Below are 21,774 nucleotides of genomic sequence, written 5' to 3' on the forward strand. Positions count from 1 at the left end.
CAGGCCTAACGGGCCACTGTGTGAAGAAGAGAGCGGGTCTGGCTTTAGCGACCTCAAATGCGAGCAAATAGGGAACGCACGGCTGGAGATGGGGCGGGGCAACGCCGGTGGTCTGAGCGCTGATTGGCTGGAGGCACTCGTCGCCTGGTGCCATTTGTTGTTGAAGCTGCGCACCTGACGCAGTCAGCAGCGTCCTGCACGTGCAGCCGTTTAAGCGGCGTCGCCGCCTGAGAAGACCCCGGGAGAGCAAGCAGCGGAGAGGTGAGTGGCCTGGCGACTTTCTTCCTGGAGCGGGTCTCTGCTGGCCCCTGTGGGTTTCCCGGTAGTGGGAGTTTAGGCTAGATGAAGAACGGACGGGGCAGGTGGGCGTTGGAGCCGTCCTTTGGGGCTTTTTCTTTACTTGCCAGTGTAGGTCTTAAAGCTCGGCTGACGCCTGTAGGGCGAAGAGGCCTGTAGAGGAGGTAAAGAAGCATCTTTGCCCAGCTTGTGTGTGGCGTTTTATCCGAACAAGAGTGGCTGTAGTATCATTTGTGTACAAATCCCCCTTAGAGTAACTAGTTGTCCATTGTTGAAAGGATTTGGGCCACCTAACTCGTGACCCCTACCCCGCCAAGCTTGAAGGCCTTGGCCCTGGCTCCCTCTCTCCCAGTAAACTATCAAAACCTACAAACCAAACATCTTTACTTTTGAAGGGAGGTGTGCAAAGAGAGAAACATTGAGTAGTAGTTGAGAAATTTCCCTTACCCTTAATATCCAGTAAGCTGTTTGGGAGATCCTTGAAAGGAGAGGATAAAGTCAGTAAACAGATTTTGGAGAAAGGCCCAGTAGGGACATTGTGGTTGCAAGAGTGGTTAAGTAGTTCAACTCATTTTTAAAGATAAAAAATAAGGGGATCTTTGGGGAAGATCAGCAGCTAGTTCCGTAGTTTTGGGAGGTGTATGTGAAATTGTGACAGTTCATGTTGTTAAGTATATGATTCTGATCTAATAGAGGCCAAATGTACGTTTTTTTAAAAAAATTTAGATAAAAATAGAACTGGAAGCCACCATGGGAGATGAAGATTGGGAAGCGGAAATAATCAAACCTCATATGTCTTCCTATGTTCCTGTATTTGAGAAGGTAGTAAAATTTAAAGTTTGTGGTTATTAAACACTACAGATTTTATTGAAGTTGAAAATCACTGTGGTAGGAAAGTTCTAGATTACAGTCCGGTGGAGTGTGCTGTGCTTACCTCCATCTGATTGTTATTAACTGCCTTAGGGGCAATGAAGAGGAGGCACTCTAAGCCTCAAATGGAATAAAATAGTATGAGGTAATTTGATAATTAACTAAAATATGTGTAGTGATATTATTGACAATTTAAATGTCAGTGATTGAGGACTTACTGTGGGTGGAAGCAGCTGGTACAAATATGGTTGAACATGTTTGACAGACACTTGTATTGAAAACTGAAAAATACAGTTTGGTGTTGGGTGATATTTTGAATTCTATAAATTGGTTTCCTACAAGTAGGATGCGTATGTTAGGCTGATTGAGATGGTGTCATCACTTGGCTCTTCAAATGTGCAAATCATCAGATCTTTTTCCTTAGTGGCATTTGGAGAGTTATATTGTAATTCAAAAGAACAGGACTTGGAATAGCTTTTTGGGTTTCAGTTCTGATTTGAAAGTTGACTTAAAAAAAAAAACTCTACTTTAGAAGTTAATATATATATTTTTAATGTTCATTTTTGAGAGAGAGAGAGAGAGAGACATAGTGTGAGCGGGGGAAGGACAGAGGGAGAGAGGGCGGGAAATAGAATCCGAAGCAGGCTCCAGGCTTTGAGCTGCCAACATGGGGCTCGAACTCACGAACCATGAGATCATGGCCTAAGCTAAGATCATGACCTGAGTCGAAGTTGGATGTTTGACTGAGCTACCCATGTGCCCCTAGAAGTTAATATATTTTAAAGGATTGTTTTTGCACAAGTGCTATTTATTTGAAAATGTCTCAAAAGTTGGTATTCTTTTCTTTTCTTTTTTTTTTTTTTTAAGTTAATGTATTCACTTTGAGAGAGACAGAAACATCATGAGCAGGGAAGGGGCAGAGAGAGAGGGAATCAGAATTCCAAGCAGACTCTGTGCTGTCAGCATGGAGCCCGCTGAGGGGCTCAAACCCACGAAACCTTGAGATCATGACCTGAGCCAAAACCAATAGTTGCTTAAATGACTGAGCCACTTAGGCACCACTATATTCTTTTTTTCTGGAATTTCCAGTTTGCATTTATGTTGGTCACTTTTTACAAACACTTCGTTATTTCAAGAGATATCTTAATGGAAGTTCTATCACATAAAAATATATGTAATCCTTTATTTCTCTTAATTGGATTTGATTTATATATAAAGTTTATTTCAAAATACTGAAGATTTTTGGGTGAGGGTGTCAAAATACTCAAGATCTTAATCTGAATTTATCGTGTTTTTTTTTTTTTTTTTTTTTGGAGCTTACTTGAGAAAGACATCTTTTGTGTGATACTTTTTTTTTTTATAGTCCTGTGCCTATCATAAAAAAAAATTTTTTTTTTTTACAATATTGGGAAAAGAGGAGAAAAAGTACTTAACAATCATGTTTATTAGCACACTCTTGTAAATTTTTATTAAATTTTCTTTCCCCCCCCCAATGACAGTACATAATAATATTTTTGATTCCAGCCTTTTCACTCTTGAGCACTATTCCATATTACTACTAACTTCCTAAAAATAATTTCTTAAGGTTGCATAGTACTTCAAGGAATGGATCTACTGTAATATAATTGATTTTCTGTTGGTGGGAATTTAAGATGTTAGCTTTTCACTGTAATGTTGTCATGAATATCTACAGCTTATATATATGTATATTAATTTGGGAGTATTTTTTAAAAAATGGAATTACTTAAAGGATATTTTATGGTTCTTTTTACCCCAGTTCTCAGTAAATTTATTATATTACAAAGTTTAGTTCACAGATACAGACTTTTTCACTTGAACTTAGTCATTTAATTTTGTTTTTTCTTAGTCTGAGATTTTTTTCTTCATTAAGCATTCTTTAAATAGTACATTAGACTCAATCATGTTGTACTTGTTTATTGCATAGGCTGTCTGAAATTGAGGGTGGTTGACTGTCAGATCTTTCAGACTTACCTTTTTGGAAATATTTGTGCTATTTAGTAACATACCTTGTTTAATATTAAGAATACTAAATTAAATGTTAATACTAACTTTACCTTATGATTCTTAATATTTATGTGGGGCCAATTTGTAAATTTTTTGTATCTGTCTGCAAACTTAATTCCTGATGCTGTTGAGCAATTAGCTATCTGGCCTAGTTGACTTGGAGGAACATGGTGCAATCAATGCCTTTGTCTGCCTTGGTTGAATAAAAAGTGCAGAAAGTGAGGATGATTACATGATATATACATGTGGGAGAGATCTGAGGTCTTTTATTTTGCCTAGTTTCATTTAAAGGCACCATTTTGATTGGTGGTTCTGAATTTCTATTTTAATTTTTTTTAAGTTTATTGATGTTGAGAGAGAGAGAGAGAGCATGAGTGGGGAGGTCTGGAGAGAGAATCCCAAGCAGGCTCCATACTGTCAGTGCAGAGCCTGACAAGGGGTTCAAACTCACATACTGCTGAGATTATGTACTGAGCCGAAACCAAGAGTCAGATGCTTAACTGAGCCACTCAGGTGGCCCCCTGAATTTCTATTTTAAGAGACAGCTGGGCTTTTTGTTTTTTAGAATTTGTCTTCACCCTGCAGCTGTCGTGGCTTAATCTCATCTTAAACAATATGTGATCAGCCTTTTATGAAAACTTTCTAGGATTTTTATTTGGAGATTTAATATTTACCCATTCTTATATGATTTTGTACTGATAGGCCACTGGGAAGTGTACTACTTGGGTATAGACCAGTGAAAGATGTGAGGTTAGGAAGAATTTGATAATGCAGCAATTATGTAGTCCAGACATCTTAATTGTTAGGCATTTGCATATTTCATGTAAGCTTGTTGGAATGAGTTTTGGAGTGGTGAGTATGGTGAATGTAACAGGGTATTGGATTTGCTTACTAGCTGTGTAATGAATGCTTCTTGTTAGAGGACCATGGGAGTAGGTCTACATAGTGATTGCCTCCATCTATCTGCCTTTTTGGTGACACATTTCAGAAGTCAAATACTCTTGTGATTAAAGTAGAAATAGCGTGAGATAATTGGCCCATCCACAATACAATTTTGTTAAGTAGTAGTAGCAAAGTTTGTAATAATTAGGTAAGAAAATAAAGTTCGGGGCTTCTCTGTTCATACTATGATTCTGAAGTAGCGAGAAAAAATATGGCCCTTGAACTTCATTGTATTTGCAGACCTAAGGAAGCTGAACTGCTAGAACCTTAAGAAGATTTTGAGCAATTTCTGCCTATAATTATCACTGAGATGTAGGAGGATATTGTGACTTCTACTAGAAAGCCGGGATATTATTATATGGTAAATAAGAGCAACTTGTAGAAGCTGGTCAAAATGGTCATCTAAATAAAATGGCCATCCAGATAAAACTGGCAGGCTTGGAGAAGGAGCTCTGATGACTCATAATCAAAATCTAAACAATTTTTTTTTCCAGATTTCTTTTTTTTTTTTAATATATGAAATTTATTGTCAAATTGGTTTCCATACAACACCCAGTGCTCATCCCAAAAGGTGCCCTCCTCAATACCCATCACCCACCCTCCCCTCCCTCCCACCCCCCATCAACCCTCAGTTTGTTCTCAGTTTTTAACAGTCTCATGTTTTGGCTCTCTCCCACTCTAACCTCTTTTTTTTTTTTTTCCTTCTCTTCCCCCATGGGTTTCTGTTAAGTTTCTCAGGATCCACATAAGAGTGAAACCATATGGTATCTGTCTTTCTCTGTATGGCTTATTTCACTTAGCATCACACTCTCCAGTTCCATCCACGTTGCTACAAAAGGCCATATTTCGTTCTTTCTCATTGCCACGTAGTATTCCATTGTGTATATAAACCACAATTTCTTTATCCATTCATCAGTTGATGGACATTTAGGCTCTTTCCATAATTTGGCTATTGTTGAGAGTGCTGCTATAAACATTGGGGTACAAGTGCCCCTATGCATCAGTACTCCTGTATCCCTTGGGTAAATTCCTAGCAGTGCTATTGCTGGGTCATAGGGTAGGTCTATTTTTAATTTTCTGAGGAACCTCCACACTGCTTTCCAGAGCGGCTGCACCAATTTGCATTCCCACCAACAGTGCAAGAGGGTTCCCGTTTCTCCACATCCTCTCCAGCATCTATAGTCTCCTGATTTGTTCATTTTGGCCACTCTGACTGGCATGAGGTGATATCTGAGTGTGGTTTTGATTTGTATTTCCCTGATGAGGAGCGACGTTGAACATCTTTTCATGTGCCTATTGGCCATCCGGATGTCTTCTTTAGAGAAGTGTCTTTTCATGTTTTCTGCCCTTTTCTTCACTGGGTTATTTGTTTTTTGGGTGTGGAGTTTGGTGAGCTCTTTATAGATTTTGGATACTAGCCCTTTGTCCGATATGTCATTTGCAAATATCTTTTCCCATTCCGTTGGTTGCCTTTTAGTTTTGTTGGTTGTTTCCTTTGCTGTGCAGAAGCTTTTTATCTTCATAAGGTCCCAGTAATTCACTTTTGCTTTTAATTCCCTTGCCTTTGGGGATGTGTCGAGTAAGAGATTGCTAGGGCTGAGGTCAGAGAGGTTTTTTCCTGCTTTCTCCTCTAGGGTTTTGATGGTTTCCTGTCTCACATTCAGGTCCTTTATCCATTTTGAGTTTATTTTTGTGAATGGTGTGAGAAAGTGGTCTAGTTTCAACCTTCTGCATGTTGCTGTCCAGTTCTCCCAGCACCATTTGTTAAAGAGACTGTCTTTTTTCCATTGGATGTTCTTTCCTGCGTTGTCAAAGATGAGTTGGCCATACATTTGTGGGTATAGTTCTGGGGTTTCTATTCTATTCCATTGGTCTATGTGTCTGTTTTTGTGCCAATACCATGCTGTCTTGATGATGACAGCTTTGTAGTAGAGGCTAAAGTCTGGGATTGTGATGCCTCCTGCTTTGGTCTTCTTCTTCAAAATTACTTTGGCTATTCGGGGTCTTTTGTGGTTCCATATGAATTTTAGGATTGCTTGTTGTAGTTTCGAGAAGAATGCTGGTGCAATTTTGATTGGGATTGCATTGAATGTGTAGGTAGCTTTGGGTAGTATTGACATTTTGACAATATTTATTCTTCCAATCCATGAGCAGGGAATGTTTTTCCATTTCTTTATATCTTCTTCAATTTTCTTCATAAGCTTTCTATAGTTTTCAGCATACAGATCTTTTACATCTTTGGTTAGATTTATTCCTAGGTATTTTATGCTTCTTGGTGCAATTGTGAATGGGATCAGTTTATTTGTCTTTCTGTTGCTTCATTATTAGTGTATAAGAATGCAACTGATTTCTGTACATTGATTTTGTATCCTGCAACTTTGCTGAATTCATGTATCAGTTCTAGCAGACTTTTGGTGGAGTCTGTCGGATTTTCCATGTATAATATCATGTCATCTGCAAAAAGTGAAAGCTTGACTTCATCTTTGCCAATTTTGATGCCTTTGATTTCCTTTTGTTGTCTGATTGCTGATGCTAGAACTTCCAGCACTATGTTAAACAACAACGGTGAGAGTGGGCATCCCTGTCGTGTTCCTGATCTCAGGGAAAAAGCTCTCAGTTTTTCCCCGTTGAGGATGATGTTAGCTGTGGGCTTTTCATAAATGGCTTTTATGATCTTTAAGTATGTTCCTTCTATCCCGACTTTCTCAAGGGTTTTTATTAAGAAAGGGTGCTGGATTTTGTCAAAGGCCTTTTCTGCATCGATTGACAGGATCATATGGTTCTTCTCTTTTTTGTTGTTAATGTGATGTATCACGTTGATTGATTTGCGAATGTTGAACCAGCCCTGCATCCCGGGAATGAATCCCACTTGATCATGGTGAATAATTCTTTTTATATGCCGTTGAATTCAATTTGCTAGTATCTTATTGAGAATTTTTGCATCCATATTCATCAGGGATATTGGCCTGTAGTTCTCTTTTTTTTACTGGGTCTCTGCTTTAGGAATCAAAGTAATACTGGCTTCATAGAATGAGTCTGGAAGTTTTCCTTCCCTTTCTATTTCTTGGAATAGCTTGAGAAGGATAGGTATTATCTCTGCTTTAAACGTCTGGTAGAACTCCCCTGGGAAGCCATCTGGTCCTGGATTCTTATTTGTTGGGAGATTTTTGATAACCGATTCAATTTCTTCGCTGGTTATGGGTCTGTTCAAGCTTTCTATTTCCTCCTGATTGAGTTTTGGAAGCGTGTGGGTGTTTAGGAATTTGTCCATTTCTTCCAGGTTGTCCAATTTGTTGGCATATAATTTTTCATAGTATTCCCTGATAATTGTTTGTATCTCTGAGGGATTGGTTGTAATAATTCCATTTTCATTCATGATTTTATCTATTTGGGTCATCTCCCTTTTCTTTTTGAGAAGCCTGGCTAGAGGTTTGTCAATTTTGTTTATTTTTTCAAAAAACCAACTCTTGGTTTCATTGATCTGCTCTACAGTTTTTTTAGATTCTATATTGTTTATTTCTGTCTGATCTTTATTATTTCTCTTCTTCTGCTGGGTTTAGGCTGCCTTTGCTGTTCTGCTTCTATTTCCTTTAGGTGTGCTGTTAGATTTTGTATTTGGGATTTTTCTTGTTTCTTGAGATAGGCCTGGATTGCGATGTATTTTCCTCTCAGGACTGCCTTCGCTGCATCCCAAAGCGTTTGGATTGTTGTATTTTCATTTTCGTTTGTTTCCATATATTTTTAAATTTCTTCTTTAATTGCCTGGTTGACCCACTCATTCATGAGTAGGGTGTTCTTTAACCTCCATGCTTTTGGAGGTTTTCCAGACTTTTTCCTGTGATTGATTTCAAGCTTCATAGCATTGTGGTCTGAAAGTATGCATGGTATAATTTCAATTCTTGTGAACTTATGAAGGGCTGTTTTGTGACCCAGTATATGATCTATCTTGGAGAATGTTCCATGTGCACTCGAGAAGAAAGTATATTCTGTTGCTTTGGGATGCAGAGTTCTAAATATATATGTCAGGTCCATCTGATCCAATGTATCATTCAGGGCCCTTGTTTCTTTATTGACCGTGTGTCTAGATGATCTATCCATTTCTGTAAGTGGGGTGTTAAAGTCCCCTGCAATTACCACATTCTTATCAATAAGGTTGCTTCTGTTTATGAGTAATTGTTTTATATATTTGGGGGCTCCGGTATTCGGCACATAGACATTTATAATTGTTAGCTCTTCCTGATGGATAGACCCTGTAATTATTCTATAATGCCCTTCTTCATCTCTTGTTACAGCCTTTAAAGTCTAGTTTGTCTGATATAAGTATGGCTACTCCAGCTTTCTTTTGGCTTCCAGTAACATGATAAATAGTTCTCCATTCCCTCACTCTCAATCTAAAGGTGTCCTCAGATCTAAAATGAGTCTCTTGTAGACAGCAAATAGATGGGTCTTGTTTTTTTATCCATTCTGATACCCTATGTCTTTTGGTTTGCGCATTTAATCCATTTACATTCAGTGTTATTATAGAAAGATAGGGGTTTAGAGTCATTGTGATGTCTGTATGTTTTATGCTTGTAGTGATGTCTCTGGTACTTTGTCTCACAGGGTCCCCCTTAGGATCTCTTGTAGGGCTGGTTTAGTGGTGACAAATTCCTTCAGTTTTTGTTTGTTTGGGAAGACCTTTATCTCTCCTTCTATTCTAAATGACAGACTTGCTGGATAAAGGATTCTCGGCTGCATATTTTTCCTGTTTAGCACACTGAAAATATCGTGCCAATCCCTTCTGGCCTGCCAGGTTTCAAAAGAGAGATCAGTCACGAGTCTTATAGGTCTCCCTTTATATGTGAGGGCACGTTATCCCTTGCTGCCTTCAGAATTTTCTCTTTATCCTTGTATTTTGCCAGTTTCACTATGATATGTCGTGCAGAAGATTGATTCAAGTTACGTCTGAAGGGAGTTCTCTGTGCCTCTTGGATTTCAATGCCTTTTTGCTTCCCCAGTTCAGGGAAGTTCTCAGCTATAATTTCTTCAAGTACCCCTTCAGCACCTTTCCCTCTCTCTTCCTCCTCTGGGATACCAATTATGCGTATATTATTTCTTTTTAGTGTATCACTTAGTTCTCTAATTTTCCCCTCATACTCCTGGATTTTTTTATCTCTCTTTCTCTCAGCTTCCTCTTTTTCCATAACTTTATCTTCTAGTTCACCTATTCTCTCCTCTGCTTCTTCAATCCGAGCCGTCGTCGTTACCATTTTGTTTTCCATTTCGTTTAAAGCGCTTTTCAGCTCCTCATGACTGTTCCTTAGTCCCTTGATCTCTGTAGCAAGAGATTCTCTGCTGTCCTCTATACTGTTTTCAAGCCCAGCGATTAATTTTATGACTATTATTCTAAATTCACTTTCTGTTATATTAGTTAAATCCTTTTTGATCAGTTCATTAGCTGTTGTTATTTCCTGGAGATTCTTCTGAGGGAATTCTTCCGTTTGGTCATTTTGGATAGTCCCTGGAGTGGTGAGGATCTGCTGGGCACTTCCTCTGTGCTGTGGTGTATAACTGGAGTTGGTGGGCGGGGCCGCAGTCCGACCTGATGTCTGCCCCCAGCCCACCGCTGGGGCCACAGTCAGACTGGTGTGTGCCTTCTCTTCCCCTCTCCTAGGGGCGGGATTCACTGTGGGGTGGCGTGGCCCGTCTGGGCTACTTGAACACTGCCAGGCTTGTGGTGCTGGGGATCTGGCATATTAGCTGGGGTGGGTAGGCAAGGTGCACGGGGGCAGGAGGGGCAGGCTTAGCTCGCTTCTCCTTAGGTGATCCACTTCAGGAGGGGCCCTGTGGCAGCGGGAGGGAGTCAGATCCGCTGCCGGAGGTTTGGCTCCGCAGAAGCACAGAGTTGGGTGTTTGTGTGGAGCGAGCAAGTTCCCTGGCAGGAACTGGTTCCCTTTGGGATTTTGGCTGGGGAATGGGCGGGGGAGATGGCTCTGGCGAGCGCCTTTGTTCCCCACCAAACTGAGCTCTGTCATCCGGGGGCTCAGCAACTCTCCCTCCCTTTGTCCTCCAGCCTTCCCGCTTTCTGAGCAGAGCTGTTAACTTATGACCTCCCAGACGCTACGTCGCGCTTGCTGTCGGAACACACTCCGTCTGTCCGGCCCCTCCGCTTTTGCAAGCCAGACTCGGGGGCTCTGTTTGGCTGGCGAGCCGCCCCTCTGCCCCGGCTCCCTCCCGCCAGTCCGTGGAGCGCGCACCGCCTCGCCGCCCTTCCTACCCTCTTCCGTGGGCCTCTTGTCTGCGCTTGGCTCCGGAGACTCCGTTCTGCTAATCCTCTAGCGGTTTTCTGGGTTATTTAGGCAGGTGTAGGTGGAATCTAAGTGATCAGCAGGACGCGCGGTGAGCCCAGAGTCCTCTTACGTCGCCACCTTCTTCCAGCCCCAATCTAAACAATTAAGTCTAGAGTAGAGTGATGAAAAGATATGAGAAAGCTGAGGAGAAGGCTAAAGAGATTGCAAAGGTGGCAGAGATGTTGGTGGAACAGGTCTAGAGAATAGAGAAAACTGAATCCTCTTGAAGAAGAATCATCAATTTACAGCCAACAGATTCTAGTCAACTGATAGATATTTGGTGACACCAGAGAGAAACTGAAACTAGAGAGCCTTTTGTTTTCTTTTTTCTCTGTCTATACACTATTGTCATTTATAGTAGGTTTCTCTCATAGTGTGTGGGAGATGTTTTCACTATAAGTTTTGATTGTGAAATGTTTGGGGGAGAGAAATTTTATTTGGAAAATGCTCCCAGATACAGAAATTAGGGCCTACATTGTAAGCTCCTAGAACAGTCACATTTGTTCCTGGCTTTGGTTGTTTTTTCTAAATTTTGAGGTGTTTTCTTTTTGTTGTGTGACATGCTAGCTCTCTAGAACCTTAGATCTGTGTGTGATACATGAGACTCAAGAGTTGGAGTTTTTCAGCCCTGGAGGTACTGAAGTAACTGCAGTAATTTTAGGTGTCTCCATGTAGCAGTTGTCAAAGAAAGGACCAGGCTTCAACTGTGGATGTGAATGGGGCTGATCTGGCCGGGACTGATCAATCAGAAGAAGGGATGGAGGATAATATTGTCTGTATTTTGGGACTTTAATTTCTGTATCAGATCAAAGAAGGAGAAATAATTTGTTTGAAATTTAAATTTTATGTGACACTGTCTGATATAACCTGTCTGGTCATTTTATTTGGACAACCTATCTCAGCTCTATTTGACATGGAACCTAAAATAGGAAATGAGATCTTGGTACTTTGTATAAATTGATACATTCTTAGGCATTTCAGGGGATTCTGAATATAAAATGAAAGATATATTTGCTAAGGAATTTAAGGGGCTGGGGGAAGAAAACATGGAATTGTCTGTATTGGACCCCAAATTGGACAGGGAGGAGGCATCTCCAAGGTTCATAAATTGTCCAGCTATAAATTCATTTGAATAGCAGCTCTGACAAGTCATTGAGATCAAAACCTTACTATGTTGGTGGAAATATTCATTTGCTTGAAAAAGACTTTTAAAAGAAAAAGACCTTTAAATGGTGTGATATTTCATAATTGAAAATATTAAGAGTACATAGAAGGTCAAAAGAAATGTGTTTACCAGAATGAGAATGAGTTATTTGTAGCTGCGTGTGAGAACCCTTATGTGTAAAATATTTTGAAATTTCTAATTTCTCTGCTCTGTCTTCCCATGGCCTTGGTTAACTTCTTTTGTCTCTCATAAGGACATTTGTAGTGACATTTAAGGCCTACACAGATAATCGAGTAATCTCTTCTTTTTCAGAATCTGTAATTATATCTGCATTCTTTTTCCAAATAAGGTAATGTGGGTGGCCATATTTCATCCTACTACATGTAGTGTGGCTAAAGCACTGTAAGATGAAACAAGAGTGGTAGAAAATGAAGTCAGAGAGGGAAAGGGAAAAGCAAAGGGAGAGGGGCCTGAAGGTAGTTGTGAGCTTAGAGTTAGTAGGACTGGCTTGACTGGGTGTGGGGAGTGAAAGAGAGTAATCAAGGTTGATGTCTAGTTTTTTTTAATTTTATTATTTTATTTAATTTAAGTATAATTGATACACAATATTAGTTTTGGGTGTACAGTGATTTGACAAGTTTGTATGTTAAGGTATGCTGATGATAGTGTAGCTACCATCTGTAGACCATACAATGCTGTTTCAGTATCATTGACTATATTGCTTGTGTTGTACCATAGACTTCTTTTAAGTTTAAGCAACTGGATAGAAGATGGTTCCATTTGCTGAAATGGGGAATCTCTGAAAAATGTATAAGCTTGGGAGGGGTAAAAACAAAGAATGCTAGCTTTGTTGTGTTCAATTTGGGATGGCTATGAAAACATAAAAGTAAAATAGCTTTTATGCATTAGTTGCTTAGAAGAGGGATCAGGGATATAGATATAAATGTGGTAATTATCAGGGCACCTGGGTGGCTCAGTCGGTTGAGCATCCGACTTCAGCTCAGGTCATTATCTCGAGGTCTGTGACTTAGAGCCCTGCGTTGGGCTCTGTGCTGACAGCTCCGAGCCTGGAGCCTACTTCGGATTCTGTGTCTCCCTTTCTCTCTGGCCCTCCCCCGCTTATGCTCTGTCTCTCTCTCTCTCTCTCTCTCTCTCTCTCTCTCTGTCAAAAATAAACATTAAAATAAATGTGGTAATTATCTGTATATTAATGGGATTTTTTAAATTTATTAAAAAAATTTTTTTTAATGTCTATTTTTGAGAGAGAGCAAGACAGCTGTGAGCAGAGGAGGAGCAGAGAGAGACAGACACAGAGGATCCCAAGTGGGTTCTGTGCACTAACCATGAGATCGTGACCTGAGCTGAAACCAAGAGTTGGACAGTTAACTGATTGAGCCGCCCAGGTGTCCCTGTGTGTTAATGGGATTTAAAGCTACGAGACTAGGTAAAGTTCATAGTGTAAAACAGATTTAGAGGGCTTGACCCTGGATAGTCCAACTTGAGAGGTCCAGTATAAGAGGAGCTGGCAAAAGGAGACTGAGGAGGAAGTAGCCACTGGAGCAAGAAAGAAAACCAGAGAATTGTGGGTTCCTTAAGCCAAGAGGAGAATGTTATAAAGAGGAAGGAAATAGTCTGTCATTTCAAATGCTGCTGAGAGCTCTGGTAGAATGAAAGGTAAAAGTAGTAATTTTATTACATAATTTCCTTATTAAAAGCATTTTCAGCGTAGAATGAGGATGGAAGCTAAACTGGAGTAGATTTAAGGAAAAAAGGGATATGAAAAAGTAGAGGCAGCAACTAACTGTAGACATTTTGTTTTAAGAGAGCGAAGTGCTGCAGTAGCAGAAGGGAATATGAAGGTAATTTATTTTTAAGGTAATGAAAAAGGTTAAGAATCTTTAATGATGTTTTGTTTCAGAATTTGCCTTGGAATTTTTAAATTTCGTGTATATGGAATATTAAATTCCACAGCCTGAAGGTCATCTAATAATAATTTTTAAGTTCTTGACTGCCAGAGTGTCTCATTACCTTTATTAGCTTTAGATCACTTAAATAAAACCAGAACTTTTTTGGTTTCTAGTCACTTGATAATACTTTGGCCACTAGGGAAAAAAAAGTCTTCAGAATTGCACTTTAAAGATAGAAAACTAGATCATTCTTGTTTTAATGTCTATGGTAATTGTAAATTGGAACTTTATACTGTAGTAATTACCAAAATCCCAAAAGTATTTGCCTTTCTGTTCTTAATAACTCAGAGAATAATTGGGTGGCTCTTGGGCTTTATAAAAGTAGTTTTAAAAGTCATTTAGTGTCTTTTGTGAAATAAATCTTAGAAAATAAGTATTACTGAGGCACCTGGGTGGTCAGTTAAGTGGCTGACTTCAGCTCAGGTCCTGATCTCACCGTTCATGAGTTCAAGCCCAGCATAAGGCTCTGTGCTGACACCTCAGAGCCTGGAGCCTGCTTCAGATTATGTGTCTCCCTCTCTCTCTGCCCCTACCCTGCTCATGCTTTGTCTCTCCTCTCAAGAAAAAAGAGTAAGTAAACATTGAAAAATTAAAAAAAAAAAAAGAAAAGAAGTACTACTTTTGCACTCTTTTGACTTATTTAAAGGAACTTAGGTAAAGAAATATTGTGTCTGTTCTAAAGTAGCCAGTTAATTAAGGTATCATCTTAAGTTTTAGGACACCTTTCATTTTTAAAGTATTGAATTCTGCTTTTTATGTGCAAGAATTTGAGACCTCTCTTCTGTAAGTTTTGTCCTAAGTAGAGGTAGCTTATATGAGGGGAAATTAAGGTGTCAGTTAATGATTATAAGAGCACCCTAGGAGTTAAGGTGAGAAAAAGGTTACTCAAGTTTTTGTTAACACAGAGATACACTAAGAAATATTGGAAGTTTCCCAAATTAACTTGACATTTAGCTATTGGTTTTATAACAAAAGTTGAAATTTCTGAGCCCAATAGAAATGCAAGTACATCCCTGGAAATGTAATACATATATATTAATTGCAAATACATAGTTTTTGAGACTAAAGTAGGGAAAATGGGATAGGTAGTATTTGAGAACATCATCGACATTTCAGCTGTTGCTGTGAAAAGTTTGATTAAAGTTAATGATGCATATTCTGATCCAGTAGCTAACATGAACCAGTTCGTTGTATTTATACTGCATTTGCATTGTACATATATAGGTATATTGTTTTTAGTGCATCAGTGACCTTTTATTTTAGAGTGAATTCATTTTAAAAAATTGTGAACATGTTAATTTGTTTCCCTTTATAGAAACAAAGTTGAAGTTTTAAAGATAAATTCCTGTAGTACTTTACTGTAGAAACTATTGTCCACTGCTCTCCTCTGTGCTCTACTTTATTCTGTGCATTGTTAATGAGTATACTGTAAAATACAGAACTTTTAAAAATGTATATTGGCAGGCATTGATTTATTCATGTGTTATTTTGTTCAGATTTTATTTATATAATAATAGTACTTAATTATACTTTTCAAATATATGAGTGGGTAAACTTTTAAGTCAGATGTCAGCAAACTCTTTCCATAAAGGGTTAGATAGTAAATAGTTTAGACTTCACAGAATTTAGGATCTCTGTTGCAACTTCGGTATCATGGTGGGAAAGCAGCCATAGACATTTCTAGATGAATGAGGATCGCTATGTTCCAATATAACTTTATTTACAAAAACAAGTGGCTGACCGGTTTTGGCTCATAGCTATAGTTTGCTGATCAATGTTTTAAGTGATACATTAATACGCTATACGTTCAGTATTAAAGTGAAGAGGTTTTGGAATAATTAAGGAATGAGTGGCGTAGAAAATCTTAGAGCCTGTTACTGTTTTGTTTGGAACAAAGTCCAGTTGTTAAAATTTTCTAGCATTTGTGATGACACATTCTTATTTTCAAAGTAGAAAATGAGTCTTTTCTTCCTGTTAACAGGAGAGGTATTCTTCTGGAGCAAATGGAGACACTTTTAACAGGACTCCAGCTTCATCATCAGGTATGTGTTGAGGCAAAAAGATGGATCCTTTTCTAGGTTAAAGTCTTCACCTAGTGAATCAGGAGCAGACTACTAGACATCTTATAAATAGTGTTTGTTAGATTTCTGTGAGAATTCATTCTGTTTGGATGTTTTTAATGAGGGCCACTTCCAGCTAGAGGAAGCAAGAGAGGAGAGAGTATAGTGATATAGACCATAGTGCTTTAATATTATTTGGTTTTGTAGGTTTCCTGTAAATCCTTTGCCCAACTTGGAAGTTGTATATTTGTCTTTCATAACACTAGAGAATTGTCAGGGTTCCTGACATGTGGAAGTAGGATATGGGATTATTAGGTTGTTGTTTGTTTTTACAGTGTAAATATTAAATATTTAATATGTAATATTAACACTACACAAGCAATGGGTCAGTTAAGAAATCAAATGGCAAATCAAAATGTGTTTCAAAACAAAAGAAAAAGAAAACATAATATTCCAAAACCTATGGGATGCACCAAAAGCAGATGTTAGAGTGAAACTTAAGTTATAAATGCTTGTATTAAGAAAAAAAGTTGGGGCGCCTGGGTGGTTCAGTAGGTTGAGCATCCAACCTCGGCTCAGGTCATGATTTCACGGTCCATGAGTTTGAGCCCTGTGTCGGGCTCTGTGCTGATAGCTCGGAGGCTGGAGCCTGCTTCAGATTCCGTGTCTCCCTCTCTCTGACCCTTCCCCGTTCATGCTTTGTCTCTGTCTCAAAAATAAATACACATTAAAAAAAAAAAGTTAAACAACTTAACATGACACTGCAGAGAGCTAGAAAAAGAATAAACTTAGCTGAAACTTAGTAGAGGAAGGAAATAACAAAAAACAGAGACTAGAATAAACAGTTACATAACATTAAAAGTAATGACCAGTTTTTCAAAAAAAATCCCTGCAAAATTGGCAATGTTTTAATTCTATTAACTAGGAAAAAAAGACTCAAAATTGAAAAGAAATGGAAGAGAAGACGGTAGATAACCACAGAAATACATAGTGTGATAACAGATTATTATATACATTTAAATACAAATCAGATAATTTAGGAAAATAAAATGGATAATTCCTAAAAACACACCAGTTACCATGATTGAATCATGAATCTTGAATCCAAGAAATAGGAAATCTTCTTAGACCATTAAAAAGAATGAAGCTGAATTAAGAATCAAAACTCCAGCATGGAAAAGCCCAAGACCTTATAGTTATATTGGTGAATTCTACCAAATATTAAAAAAAATTAATGATACTCTTTATCAAAGTTTTACAAATAATGGAATAGAGGGAACACTTTCAGAATCATTCCATGAAACCAGTACTACCCTGATACCAAGACAGGATAAAAACAATACAAGAACAAAATCTAGTTTGTCCCATGTCAGTATTGGTACTCCAGCTTTCTTTCCTTTGACATCCGTTTGCGTGATAAATGTTCCTCCATTCCCTCACTTTGACCTGCAGATGTCTTTAGGTCTAAAATGAGTCTCAGGGCACCTGGTTGGCTCAGTTTATTAAGTGCTAGACTCTTGATTTTGGTTCCGGTCATGATCTCAAAATTGATGAGATCAATCCCCCCTACCATAATCTGCGCTGACAGCATGGAGCTTGTTTGGGATTCTCCCTCTCCCTCTCTCTCTGCCCCTCCCTCCTCATGCTCTGTCTCTCAGAATAAATAAATGCTAAAAAAATAAAATGAGTATCTTGTAGACTATAAGGTTGTTGAAGTAAGTTGCAGTAGTAGTGACCTGTCAGGGTAATTGTTTAATCCTGGGAAGCCATCAAGATACGAGTTTTGGGGTGTCTGGGTGGCTCAGTCAGTTAAGTGTCTGACTTGATTTTGGCCTAGGTCAGGCTATGTACTGAGTGTGGATGATGCTTAAGATTCTCTCTCTTTCCTGAGGCACCTGGGTGGCTTAGTTAGTTAAGCGTCTGACGGTTGGTTTTGGCTCAGGTCATGGTATCATGGTTTGTGAGTTCCAGCCCCAAGTTGGGGTGCAGAGCCTGCTTGGGATTCTCTCTCACTCCCTCGCTGTCTGCCCCTCCCCACTCATGCTGTCTCTGTCTCATAAGTAAATGAAAAGACTTAAAAAAAAGATTTTCTCTCTCTCTCCCTCTTTCCCTTTCCCCTGCTTGCCTGCACTCTCTCTCTCTCTCAAATAAAAAAATAAAAATTAAAAGCAAATTTTAATTCCCATGTTCACCTTAAGTTCAAAGTAATTATCTTGACAGAAGTTAAGAGATGCTTTTGCTGTTGTCAAGATGTATTTATTTTACATAAACTTTTAAATGTAGTGGTTTAATATAGAATATTCAGATTAAGAAAAATTGATGAAATTGCTGCCTGCTGAAACCCCAGCAGAAAGCTAACTTTGCTTCCATCCTATGAACTACTTACATGCATGTGTACTTGAAATATCCAGAAAAGACAAACAGGTAAAAGATTCTGTGTTTATTTGCATAGATTACTATATCATCAGGAGAAACCTTGTTCTTTCAGGTGCTGAAAACCAATTTTTGTAAAGGAATTAAAATTTAGATGTATATCAAAGTAGAACATTGTTTTGTGGTGAAATCTTGAAGAAGCTAGATTGAAACAGCCACCAACTTTAGCATTAGATCTCTGAATGTTTAGGCAAATGAAATGAAATCAGGTAATAAAAAATGCTATCTACAAGAAGGTAAGCATGCAATTTACAAGCATTTTTTGTAGCTCTTTTTTTTCTTTTTTTTAAATATTTTTTTTTAACATTTATTTATTTTTGAGACAGAGACAGAGCATGAATGGGGGAGGGGCAGACAGAGAGGGAGACACAGAATCGGAAGCAGGCTCCAGGCTTTGAGCCATCAGCCCAGAGCCTGATGCGGGGCTTGAACTCACGGACCGTGAGATCGTGACCTGAGCTGAAGTCGGACGCTCAACCGACTGAGCCACCCAGGCGCCCTGTAGCTCTTTTTTTTTTTTTTCATAGAAATAGATTTTTTATTATAGAAATGCATATGAAGCTAATGAATGTATCTATGCCAATACCTAAATATGCGCTTGGAAAAAAAAAAAAAACCTTAAATGCAGGTAAAAAGGAAGAAAGAAATGATCTGAAATTTTGGCCCCCAGATTAAGCCACCATTGGGAGTATGTTGACTGAGATGTTTTAGATTTCTGCATATATTCCTACATACATAACTGTATTCCAATGGCATATTATATACATGTTTTTAAAAATTTTTTATTGAAGTATAGTTGACATACAATTTAAATTAGTTTCACATATACACCATAGTGATTCTACAAGTTTATATATTGTTATGTTCACATCTGTCACCATACAATGCTATTGCAATACAATTTACTATATTCCCTATGCTGTACCTTTTATTACTGTGACTTATTCATTCCATAACTGGAAAGCTTGTACGTGTTCCTATTTATCACAGCTATGTGTCTTGCTTTTCCTTTGTTTACCTACTGTCCACATCCTTTTAACAATCTTAACTAGAATCTTGTTAAAATGCATATCGCTTTTGGCGTGCCTGGGTGAATCACTTGGTTAAGTGGCAGACTTGGTTTTGCCCCAGGTCATGATCTCATGATTCGTGAGATCAAGCCCAGCCTCTGGCTCTCTGCTGACAGTGTGGAGCCGGCTTGGGATCCTCTCAGTCTCTCTCTCTCTCTCTCTCTCTCTCTCTCTCTCTCTCTGCCCCTTCCCAGCTCATGGTTTCTCTTTCTCTGTCAAAAAAAAAAAAAAAAAATAATGCATGTTGCTTTTAATGATAGTCATAGAAACCCTCCTAAATCAACTATTATAATCTTATTCTTTGCAAAATTCAGTGGAAAAAATTCATGTTAACTGATTTTATTTTTTATTTATTTATTTTTTTTCCCAATATATGAAGTTTATTGTCAAATTGGTTTCCATACAACACCCAGTGCTCATCCCAAAAGGTGCCCTCCTCAATACCCATCACCCACCCTCCCCTCCCTCCCAACCCCCATCAACCCTCAGTTTGTGCTCAGTTTTTAAGAGTCTCTTATGCTTTGGCTCTCTTCCACTCTAACCTCTTTTTTAAAATGTCACATGGTAACTTCACACCTTACAATTGAAAACATTTAGTTCCCTTTCTCATTCATCATTTAACTCAGTATCTATCATGAGTATTTAGTCTTTCCCCTTCCCTCGTGCAACCTCCCTCACACTTCTTCCCTTCCCATTCTCCTAATAGTTACACTTTTTGCTTAAAAATCTAAATTCGTTTTTTATATCTGCATGGCTATGTATGCATCATTCTCATTTGAGACATAAAATATGTTATGGTTACATTTCTTTGTTATTTTATACAGTATACTCTGTTATGTTCTCTTCTGTTTTGGTTTTAGTACACTTGCTGCTCTCTTGGCTCGCATCCCAAGAATTAATAACTTCACCTCTTCTTCATTCCTGTTCAGTTTTCCATGGATCCCATGTTTTCTCTGTCTTAATTTTTTTTCACCTCCCCCCTCACTTGGGTAGAGTCAGTTTTCTTTCATCTTGAGAAAGGAAGAATAGGACATAAATTTGAGATATTACAAGTGTCTTTACCTTCATGCTTAATAGTTTAAGAATAAAATTTCAGGTTGGAAATAATTTCCTCCACAGACTTCATATTGCCTTATTGTACATGAAATTCTAATGAGTTCTGGTCCTTTGTGTATGACTATTTTTCTGAATTCTTCTAAAGTTTTAGGATCTCATTTTGTCTTCTGAATACTGAAAATTTAATGATTATGTACCTTGATGTGGGACTTTTTATTTATTGTGTAAGACACCTAATGAGCCTGTTAAATCTGAAATACATATTCTGCACTTTTGAGAAATTTCCTTGTGTTATTTTTTTCTCTGAGGATTGTTAGTTTTATTTGAAGGTTATTTCTGTTGTTACTTAGAGTTTTTTCTTTCCTGTGTTTTCTGTGTTTTTTATTTATATTTTTCATTGTTTATTACTTTAATTTTCAGAAGTTTAAGAGTCAAAAAATTAGGGAACATTATAACATGTATCCTAGTATTTACCACTGATTTAGCATTTTTCTTCAGATTTCCTTTTAATGAAGTAGAATATGACAGATGAAACTGAAATCCTCTTTAGTCTCTCCTGAATATTGTTCTTTGTATCTGTTCTCTCTTTCAAGAAACAAATATAATGTATGTAGTAACTTTTCAGTTTTTAATTTTTAAATACACATAAGTACTTATAAATAAGTACTACTTTGTATTTTATGCACAAATGCTTTGTTTTACTGTGCTTGCAGTTTTTATTTGACATTTTGAGATCTGTCCATGTTGATATATACAGAACTGATTTAATTTTGTATCATGTTCCATTATCTGAATATGTCACAAGTTTTACTCCATTTTATTCATTGACCATTTGTGTTGAGCACTGTGAACTGCCTGTTTATATCCTTTGCCTATTTTTTTTTTTTAACTGGATCACTTGTCCTTCATTTCAAGGATTTCATTACATAATTTGTGTATTGATTAATTGTTGGCTACATTAGGTTATAAATATTTTGTGTTGTATGTCTTCTCTTTTATTTATGCTTATATTGTACATAAATTTTCAGTTTTGAGAAAATGTATCAATCTTTTCTTAGGTTATTTTACTTTCTGTGTTGTAAGAAAACTTTCTATATCTAGTTTACAAAGATATTCAAAATTTTCTTCCAAAAACCTTAAGTTTTACTTGTTCTGTTTAGATTTTAAATTTATCTGGAACGTAATGGTGTATATTGGTGGTCTACCTTAATGTTTGCTTCCAAAAAGAAAGGTCATTTGTCCCAACGCTTCTTTTGAAGGTTTCTGTATTAGTTTCCTAATGCTGCTGTAACAAAGCACCACAGCTGGGTGGTTTAAAACAATAAAAATTGATTCTCTTAGAGTTTTAGTGGCTACAAGTCTGAAATCAAGGTGTTAGCAGAGCCATGCGGTCTCTGAAGCCTCCAGCGGAGAATCTGTTCCATGCCTTTCCCTTAGCTTCTGGTGGTGGCAGTTGATCCCTGGTATTTCTTGACTGAAAGCTCTTTAATTCCAATCTCTGCCTCCACTTTAACAAGGTTTTCTCCCTTTGTGTGTCTGGGTCTCTGTGTCTACTCTTAT

General features: G+C 38.0%; 1 protein-coding gene across 3 annotated transcripts in view; it reads left to right on the forward strand.

Annotated features, from left to right (window-relative positions):
* The first annotated feature begins 1,047 nt into the window (after window positions 1-1,047).
* DDX4 (DEAD-box helicase 4) overlaps window positions 1,048-21,774 on the forward strand; it is an 85,788-nt gene continuing 65,061 nt past the window's right edge. For all 3 annotated transcript variants that reach the window (XM_047064772.1, XM_047064879.1, XM_047064810.1), the window contains exons 1-2: window positions 1,048-1,119; window positions 15,577-15,637. In XM_047064772.1, coding sequence (XP_046920728.1) covers window positions 1,048-1,119; window positions 15,577-15,637 — 133 coding nt within the window. The remainder of the gene's footprint in view (window positions 1,120-15,576; window positions 15,638-21,774) is intronic.

The sequence above is a fragment of the Lynx rufus genome, unplaced genomic scaffold (genome assembly GCF_022079265.1).
Source record: "Lynx rufus isolate CCGP_SWC_20201006 ecotype Redwood Valley unplaced genomic scaffold, mLynRuf1.p SCAF_1, whole genome shotgun sequence".
Classification (NCBI taxonomy): Eukaryota; Metazoa; Chordata; class Mammalia; order Carnivora; family Felidae; genus Lynx; species Lynx rufus.